This window comes from Danio aesculapii, chromosome 23 (genome assembly GCF_903798145.1).
Source record: "Danio aesculapii chromosome 23, fDanAes4.1, whole genome shotgun sequence".
NCBI classification, from domain to species: domain Eukaryota; kingdom Metazoa; phylum Chordata; class Actinopteri; order Cypriniformes; family Danionidae; genus Danio; species Danio aesculapii.
The window spans coordinates 7,764,102-7,772,673 of NC_079457.1; the positions used below are offsets into that span (position 1 = coordinate 7,764,102).

At 40.6% G+C, this 8,572-nt stretch overlaps 1 protein-coding gene across 1 annotated transcript; it reads left to right on the top strand.

Moving 5' to 3' along the window:
- The first annotated feature begins 479 nt into the window (after nucleotides 1-479).
- On the top strand, nucleotides 480-5,686 carry tgm1l2 (transglutaminase 1 like 2). The gene is made up of 14 exons (XM_056450030.1): nucleotides 480-609; nucleotides 806-1,314; nucleotides 1,403-1,594; nucleotides 1,685-1,936; nucleotides 2,019-2,137; nucleotides 2,314-2,421; nucleotides 2,543-2,720; nucleotides 3,130-3,268; nucleotides 3,340-3,532; nucleotides 3,604-3,757; nucleotides 3,835-4,119; nucleotides 4,212-4,372; nucleotides 4,850-4,986; nucleotides 5,182-5,686. The coding sequence occupies exons 2-14, from the start codon at nucleotides 807-809 to the stop codon at nucleotides 5,324-5,326; spliced, it is 2,571 nt and encodes an 856-aa protein (XP_056306005.1). The 5' UTR covers nucleotides 480-609; nucleotide 806; the 3' UTR covers nucleotides 5,327-5,686.
- Nucleotides 5,687-8,572: the final 2,886 nt, after the last annotated feature.

An 8,572-nucleotide genomic window follows, 5' to 3' on the forward strand; every position in this document is an offset into this window, starting at 1 on the left:
TGAGTAATTGTTTGAAAGCCAGCAAATCGGTAAAAACAAGCATTTTTACAAATGTAAGTGTATTGAACATAAAACAATTAAGTTGTCCCCACTTAAAAATTAAAAATTGTGTTGTTTAGACTTATTTTAAATAACTTATTGACTTATTTTATTTATGTAATTTGACATTTTTAAATGCATAAAGTTTCTGGGATCTCAATTTCTGTGAGAACTTTAGAATATAACATATGAGCTCAAATAAACTACATTTGCTTTTATTTCCATTAAATGAACGGAGATACTCCTGAGTCTGAAAGATAACCATCAAATGACTCTTCCTAAGTTCAGAACAATTAAACTAAGTTGTTAATTTGTCTAATTAAATCTTTAAAAGAGACCATTAAAATGAGCATGTGTGACTCAAGTCCTTTGATGTCTTTCTTTAAGCAGTTCTTCAGTTATGAGCTGTGGACGGGGTGGAGATGGAGATGGAGTATAAATACCCGGTCTTTCCAAGAGACTAGCAACAGTACGAGCAACCAGCTGGTAAAAGCACACTTACTGTTCACTCGCTGCAGTACATCAAGCTCTCGGTTCAGTTTCTCTTGAACGGACAACAACTAGAAGCATGTAAGTAAAACATCTTGTGCAAACATTGTTTAATGGTGAAACTTATACTCTGCTTCTACTGTGTTTGGCTTTGTCAGTGGAGGAAATATTGTTTTTAAAATTCACTGATAACTTTAGAAAGGCCTTGAGAGTCTTAGGGTAATATGATTTATGAATCGTCAACAATCTAATGAAACATCTTTTTCTTTTCACCCAGCATGCCTTTCTCATGCAGCCCATACAACAACAACCTCTGTGGCCGTTTTACACCCATCAAACTGATGGCCGACGACTGCAGGAGGGGAGCATGCTATTCACCATATGCTAACTCTTGGTATAACCCATGTGCAAGTTCTTGTGGCAAGATTAATCCTTGTGCCACTCCTTGCGCAGACCCTTGCGGTTACCCCTATGGTTACTCCTATGGTTACCCCTATGGTTCCAACTATAGTCACAACTATGGCTACAACTATGGCTACCCCTATGGTTACAACTGTGGCTACAACTACGGCTACCCATATGCTAACCGTTGTGTTAACCCATGCACCACCACCCCGTATGTTAAATCATGCGTTAACCCTTGTCTCGACACCTGCGTTAACCCATGCGTTAACCCTTGTGCCACTCCATGCTCTACCTACTCTTACCGCGATTATGAGTCTAGGCAAGTTGTTACGAGGGAGTGCATTGATGACTGCACAACCAAGCGAGTCTGTGCAACTGACGGTAAGAGTTCGTCCTGCAATGCTCGTCAGCTTTACTTATAATAATTGAATGCGTGTCAATGCCTGACCTGCTTATTTTGCTTTCTCAGAAGCTCTCCTCCGTGTGAGCAAGGTTGACCTCCTGTCATGCAGGACTGGACCTAATCGTATGGAGCACCGCACGCACTTCTTCCATGAGGAGAAACTCATCGTCCGTAGAGGACAGTGTTTCAATATGTGGGTTGATCTGTGCCGTCCTTTCAATCCCAGCTGTGACAAGCTTCACCTTGAGCTCAAACTTGGTTAGTTACAACCAACAGAGGAAATGCGGATGATCTGCAGCAAGTATTTGTATCCTCACCGGAATTGTTTTGTTCTTGCGTGTTTTGCAGGCCACATCCCATCAATCCGCGACGGCACATACGTGATCGTCCCAATTGTGGAGGAATTCAAGAAAGACTGCTGGGGTGCAAGGATTGTCGAAAGGTGCCAGAACCGACTCAAACTGTGTGTGAACTCTCTCCCAAGCTCTTGCGTTGGACGTTACCAGCTCAGCGTTGTGACACACTGTTCAGCAGGAAGATTCTGCTTGCCACATGTGCCTGAAAATGACATTTACATGCTGTTTAACCCCTGGTGCAAAGGTACGCATTTAAAGAACATTAGAATAAATGAAAGATAGTACTACTGAAACTTTATTAAAAACTTCAATGTTATCTTTATCAGAGGACTGTGTGTACCTGCATGAAGAGACAGAGAGAGCCGAGTACGTGCTGAATGATATTGGTAAAATCTACTATGGAACCAAGCACCAGATTGGTTGCAAATCATGGAACTTTGGTCAAGTGAGAGCCAAACTTTTATTCATGTCACTACTAGAGTTTTGCTAAGTAAAACAAACAACTTTATGTAAAAGTAACTTGCAAAACACTTCCTACAATTGATGTTGTAATGGAAAACTTTACACCACAGAAGGTTTCCAGTCTTTCATAACTTCCAATTCCTGCTGTCTGACTTTCAGTTTGAGGAGGGAATCCTGCCCGCATGTTTCTATGTGTTGGAGAAGAGTTGTGCCCCTTGCTCAGGATGGGGAAACCCCATTAACATCTCCAGAGTGGTGTCTGACATGGTGAGTCTTCATTTTGGTTTGGTTTTGGAAAGCCTAACCAAACCATAACAATGAGTGGTCCTTTAAAAATGGAGCTTGCTATGTGAACTCAACATTTCCAATCATCTCTCTTCTCTAACAGGTCATTGCCAAAAAAGACTGTGGTGTGTTGATGGGCAACTGGTCGAACTGCTATACCGATGGAATCGCTCCAACATCCTGGTGCGGCAGCAGCGCCATCTTGAGGCAGTTCTACAAATGTGGAGGAGTACCTGTCAGATATGGACAGAGCTTGGCCTTTGCTGGAGTCACCAACACAAGTAAGAGATCTTTAAGGTTCAGGAAAGTGGTTGTAGATTCAATCAAAGTCCCTTTCAAGGAAAGTCTGTTCACTTGCCGGCCATATTTGCAAGGTTCATCCAAAACAAAGTCAAGTTTTCAAATCAACAACAAAATCTGAAGTGACCAGTCGTATTACTTTTGTTGCTCAAGTTCTAATTACATTTAAACGTGTTATTCCTAGTTTTCTCCAAATACTGCACTAAAATTGGCAAGTAATTGAACCTGTAAAAAAACAAAGCTATAAAGATTGACTGGCTAATCTGACTGCAAGGCTGGACTTCCTTCATTGTGCCAGCTATGTTGAGCACTACCCAATCCCCATTCATAGTAATGCAAGTGAACCATCTCTCTCTAGTCTTATTCTATATTCTTCTTTCATTCTCTTAGTGTTGAGATGTTTGGGTATTCCCACTCGTCCAGTCTCAAACTTCTGCTCTGCTCACGACACTGACATGTGCTTGACATCTGATGTCTATCTGGATGAGAAGTTTCAGCTGATTGATCACATGAACGCCAATCCAATCTGGTGGGCATCTTTAGCATTTAGCACCAAGGGTTGAATGAGCAGGAAGTTAAATCATCTTTTTTTTCATATAGGAACTACCATGTGTGGAATGAGGCCTGGATGACCCGTCCAGATCTGCCCACTGGTTTTGGAGGTTGGCAGGCCATTGACTCCACTCCTCAGCTGACCCACCAGGGCTTCTTCCGTTGCGGACCAACCTCAGTAGCTGCAATCCGTAGTGGACAGACCTTCTTGAAGCACGACGTGCCCTTCCTCTTTGCAGAAGTGCGTTAATTGACTTGATTTTTGTTTGACAGAATGCCTTTCTTGACTAACGATTCCTGTTGGGTCTCTAGGTGAACAATGATAAGGTGTACTGGCAGCGCAAGTGTGATGGTACATTCGGTGTTGTCCATGTTGAGAAGGATGTAGTCGGTCACTGCATCAGCACCAAGGCTATCGGATCAGATCAACGTCTTGACATCACAAACCTCTACAAACACCCATGTGGTAAAAACACATTCATGTATCAGATTTGGCCAACTCCAAATAATAGTTTGGAGTCTTAATTTTTCCTCCCATTTCAGGTTCTGAGGATAGGTGCACTGCTCTGGAAACTGCTCTTCGCCACGGCTGTAGGAGAATCAATTACCCTCTGCCCTGCGCTGAAGATGTCGTCTGTGAAGTCAACCTGAAGGGAGATGGACCATGTGTCGGCAGAGATGCTGTGGTTTGTATTAACCTAAGAAACAAATGCAACCAGCCTCGTAGCGTCACCCTCTACAGCCATGCTGCAGCCATGTACTACACCGGAGTGAGGAGGACCTACCTGAAGAGAGACCAGACATGCATTGAGCTCAAGCCTTCTGAATGTGAGAAGAGACCAAGTTTGTTTAAACAAACAGTGCCACTCAGGTAAAAATGAAAGCTAATGAAAGAACTTGTGTCTTGTTCTCCACCATAGGCAAACCTCTGGAATGGACCCTGAGTTATGATGAGTATAAGGAGCACCTGGTGGATCACGCTCCACTGATGCTCAACCTCTTTGGACACGTGGCTCAAACCAAGCAGATTCTGGCCACCCAGTACAACTTCAGACTGCGCACTCCTGACCTGGTTCTCGCTGTGAGTCTGAACACCCGCTTCAAATGTTAGCACTCGATGGAATGAGTGTATCATCCGATAGATATGGTCCATGGTGCTTACTGGTAGGCTGAGAAGGCTGTTATCATCCATCCACATGGTTAATCAGCTATACTAATAGACATAACTCCAGATCTGTTTTTACATCAGTGACGGTTGGGTTTAGGGTAGGGGTAGACATTAAGAAAATACAATTATGGCAAATACATAAAAAAATATAAATGTAATATAAGTGATCTATAGCTGATTAATCATGTGAATGGATGGTAACAGCCTTCTGAGTCTACCAGTAGGCACAGAAGGCCCCTACTGGCCCATATCTATCAGCTGATAACTTCACTGACCATTCAATCGAGTAATAACATTAGATTCAGCTGGTCTAAAGCTACCCTTACCACCTAATCCTTAAATCAGTTGGATTTTAATGCTAAAATGTGGCTTGTTTATGCTTCTCCTCAGCCTGCATGTGATGCTGTTGTGGGTCAAGAAGTGGCCGTCAAAGTCACCTTCCAGAACCCACTGTCTTGCGTCCTGAGGAACGCTGCTTTCCGCTTTGTGGGACTCGGACTGCCACATCCTAGAATTATCAACTATGGGTGAGACAGAGTATTAAAATATTAAATAGTAAAGAAAAGCTCTTCTATTATATCACTACATGATTGATTAATATGTAATAAATATATAAAATACAATATAAAAATAAATGTAAAAGAGATTAAACTACAAATAGTCAAATATGAATATTCTGCTTCTAGTAATATATTTAATAATCTTTCTGTTTTCTTTCTCAGTGACATCGCCGGACATGCCACCGTGTCCCTGACTGAGAAATTCATTCCCATGTGTCACGGCCCACAGAAACTGCTGGCATCATTCGACTGTCCTCAGCTCACTCAGGTGCACGGATTCACCAACATGGTTGTCAAACAGCACTAAAAACCCCATCGATTACCCAAACGACAAGGCTCCACGGAATAGAAAGTGCTTCCCCCTAAACCGATCTGCTGAATTTAAACGCATCTGTTAGTTTCACTTCAACCTGTAAACCTTCAAGCGTCTCACAGCGCATTCAATCATGATTTAAGACAACTGTGACGAGGCTTTATTAGCGCAATTGTCTTCCATTATGATGAAATGCCAGTGATTTTTCTTTGATCTTTGAGAGATTTACAACTGTTTTACTCGATGATCATTAATCTTAATCAAGTTCTGTTAATTCTTTCATAATCATTGTTTCATGGTGATGGTTATTCTGTCCTGTGTAGCCTCAGCTTCAATAAAATACTTCCAAGCATACTACACTGTGTCTGTGGTTGACTGTAATTGAACATGATCTACTAAAGAGGCTTTATTCCCTCCTGTAAACACATTCCAGAATTGTATGTACACATAAATCCAGCTGGGTTTCAAAAACACCATTGACAAAATGTGCTGTAGAGAATGGATTCACTGGTATTAAATGATAATATAAAACACATTTCAAGTCAAAGAGATAAAAGAAAACAGAAAGGATACTAGGTTTAGTGTATAAATATATATATGCATATAAAAAATGGTCTGACATCTCAATCTACGCTCCAGTAAAAGCTGATTAAATCCATCCAGTTATCCAGGTAAGGGAAACACATTCAGTGCATTGTTCTGAATCCCTGAGAAGAGACTGTGTGGGGTTGAGTCTGATTTAGAATCAGCATCTATTGAGCACAAAAATCTTCATGTCCAAAATAAGCAAAAAGATCTTCCAGGATCAACGATTCGGGAGTAAAACTTCAGTAAACACTGCAAAATAATAAAGTCTTTCTTCCTCAGTGCTTTTAACCTGTACAAATATCTTGTATCAAACAAAATTTACTTTTACTTTATGCCACAATACTGAGAAAACAAGTTATGAAATCCAAAAAAGCAAGAAATGAAGAAAATTGAAAGCAGTTAAACTGGAATTTTGAGGAGGGAAAAGTCTGAATTTTGAGATGTAAATACAGAAATGACTAAATTAAAATTAGATTTCTGAGATGTAAAGTCGAAATCTAAGAAATTATGACATGGAAGATGAAATCATAATTATAAAATACTAAACCAGGGGTGTCCAAAGTCAGTCCTTGAGGGCCGGTGTCCTGCATATTTTAGTTACAACCCCAATTAAACACACCTGAACCAGCTAATCAAGCTCTTTCTTGGTGTACTAGAAACTTCCAGAAAGGTGTGTTGAAGGACGTTAAAGCTAAACTAAGCAGGACGCCGGCCCTCCAGGACTGAGTTAGACACCCCTTATATATACTATACATCTTTTCTCTAAATAAAATTTTATGAATTCGATTTGTGGCGATATAAATGATGAGATTTGTGGGATGCGTTGATGAATTAACGAGTTTTGAGATGTAAAGTCGAAACTTAAACTACGACATGGAAGATAAAATTATAATTATTATTTTTTCTGGGTTTTCACCTTTAATGGACAGGAAAGTAGAGATTGTTGACAGGAAAACGTGGGGAGCAGAGAGAGGGGGAAGGATTGGCATAGGACTGCGAGGCGGGAATCGAACTTGGGTTGCCGTGAGCACCGGAGTGCATGTGTCGACGCACTAACCACTACACCACTGGCACCGACGATGAAATCATAATTATAAAATACTAAACCAGCGGTGTCCAAAGTCAGTCCTTGAGGGCCGGTGTCCTGCATATTTTAGTTCCAACCCCAATTAAACACACCTGAATCAGCTAATCAAGCTCTTTCTAGGTGAACTAGAAACTTCCAGAAAGGCGTGTTGAAGGACGTTAGAGCTAAACTAAGCAAGACAGCGGCCCTCCAGGACTGAGTTTAGACACTCCTGATATGCACAAAGTCTTTTCTCTAAATAGAACTTTAAAATGAATTTGATTTGCGAGATATAAATGATGAGATTTGAGATTTGTTGATGAATTAATGAGTTCTGAGATGTAAAGTCGAAAGTTAAGAAACTACGACATGGACGATGAAATTATAATAATAAAATACTATACCAGGGGTGTCAAAACTTGGTCCTGGAGAGCCTGTGTCCTGCATATTTTATTTCCAAACCCAATTAAACAGACCTGATCCAGCTAATCAAGCTCTTTCTAGGCGTACTGGAAACTTTCAGGCAGGTGTGTTGAAGGTCCTCCAGGACAGTTTGGACACCCCGATATACACGAAGTCTTTTCTCTAAGAAGAATCTTAAAATGAATTTGATTTGTGAGATGTAAGTGATGAGATTTGTGATATGTGTTGATGAATTAATGAGTTCTGAGATGTAAAGTCAAAACCTAAGATACTATGACAGGTTAGAATTGGAAAAGACTATATAGACTCAGACTTGCAAGCAAGAATTTAAAGTTAATTCAGAATTGTTGGATATCAAGTCAGATTTAGTAATATAAAGTCTGAATTTTAAGAAAATACAAGAAAAAAACAAGAAATAAAGTCAGATTTGTGAAAATATAAACCAGAAATGCAATTACCCCCCCACCCACAAATATCTGAACACTTACCCTTTATGCTTAATATAATGTGCATTTATTGTGTATGACCATACACCCAAAATGGTTCACAATCATGAGGGGGGTCTCTCCACTCCACCACCAGTGTGCAGCACCCACTTGGATGATGCAACGACAGCCACAGGACAACAGGGCCAGTGCGCTCACCACACACCAGATACAGGTGGAGTGAAGAGACCGTGATAGAGCTAATTCGGTGGATGGGGATGATTGGGAGGCCATGATGGAGGGAATTTGGCCAGGACACCGGGGTTACACCCCTACTCTTTACGAGAAGTGCCATGGGATTTTTAACGACCACAGAGAGTCAGGACCTCAGTTTAACGTCTCATCTGAAAGACGACGCTGACTGATAGTATAGTGTCCCCTTCACTATACTGGGGCATTAGGACACACAAAGACTGCAGGTTAAGCACCCCCTGCTGGCCAAACTAACACCACTTCCAACAGCAACTTAGTTTTCCCATGTGCTTTAAGTAAACATTTACATTTAGATCAAACACTGACCAAGAAAATGTAGTGCAGTGCATGATTAATATCTTAATTTTCTAACTATTTCTTGTTTTGGTATTATTTTAAGATATTAATAATGTACTACACAGATTGTTCTTGGTCAAGTGTTTGATCTAATTGTAAATGTTTACTTAAAGCAAACATTTTAATGAT

Excerpts from the sequence above, each read along its gene's own strand:
- tgm1l2 (XM_056450030.1), top strand. The coding sequence starts at position 807 with ATGCCTTTCTCATGCAGCCCATACAACAACAACCTCTGTGGCCGTTTT. Across the intron at positions 3,758-3,834 it reads CCTCTACAAACACCCATGTG|GTTCTGAGGATAGGTGCACT; the intron begins GTAAAAACACAT and ends CTCCCATTTCAG. Across the intron at positions 4,120-4,211 it reads TGAGCTCAAGCCTTCTGAAT|GCAAACCTCTGGAATGGACC; the intron begins GTGAGAAGAGAC and ends TCTCCACCATAG.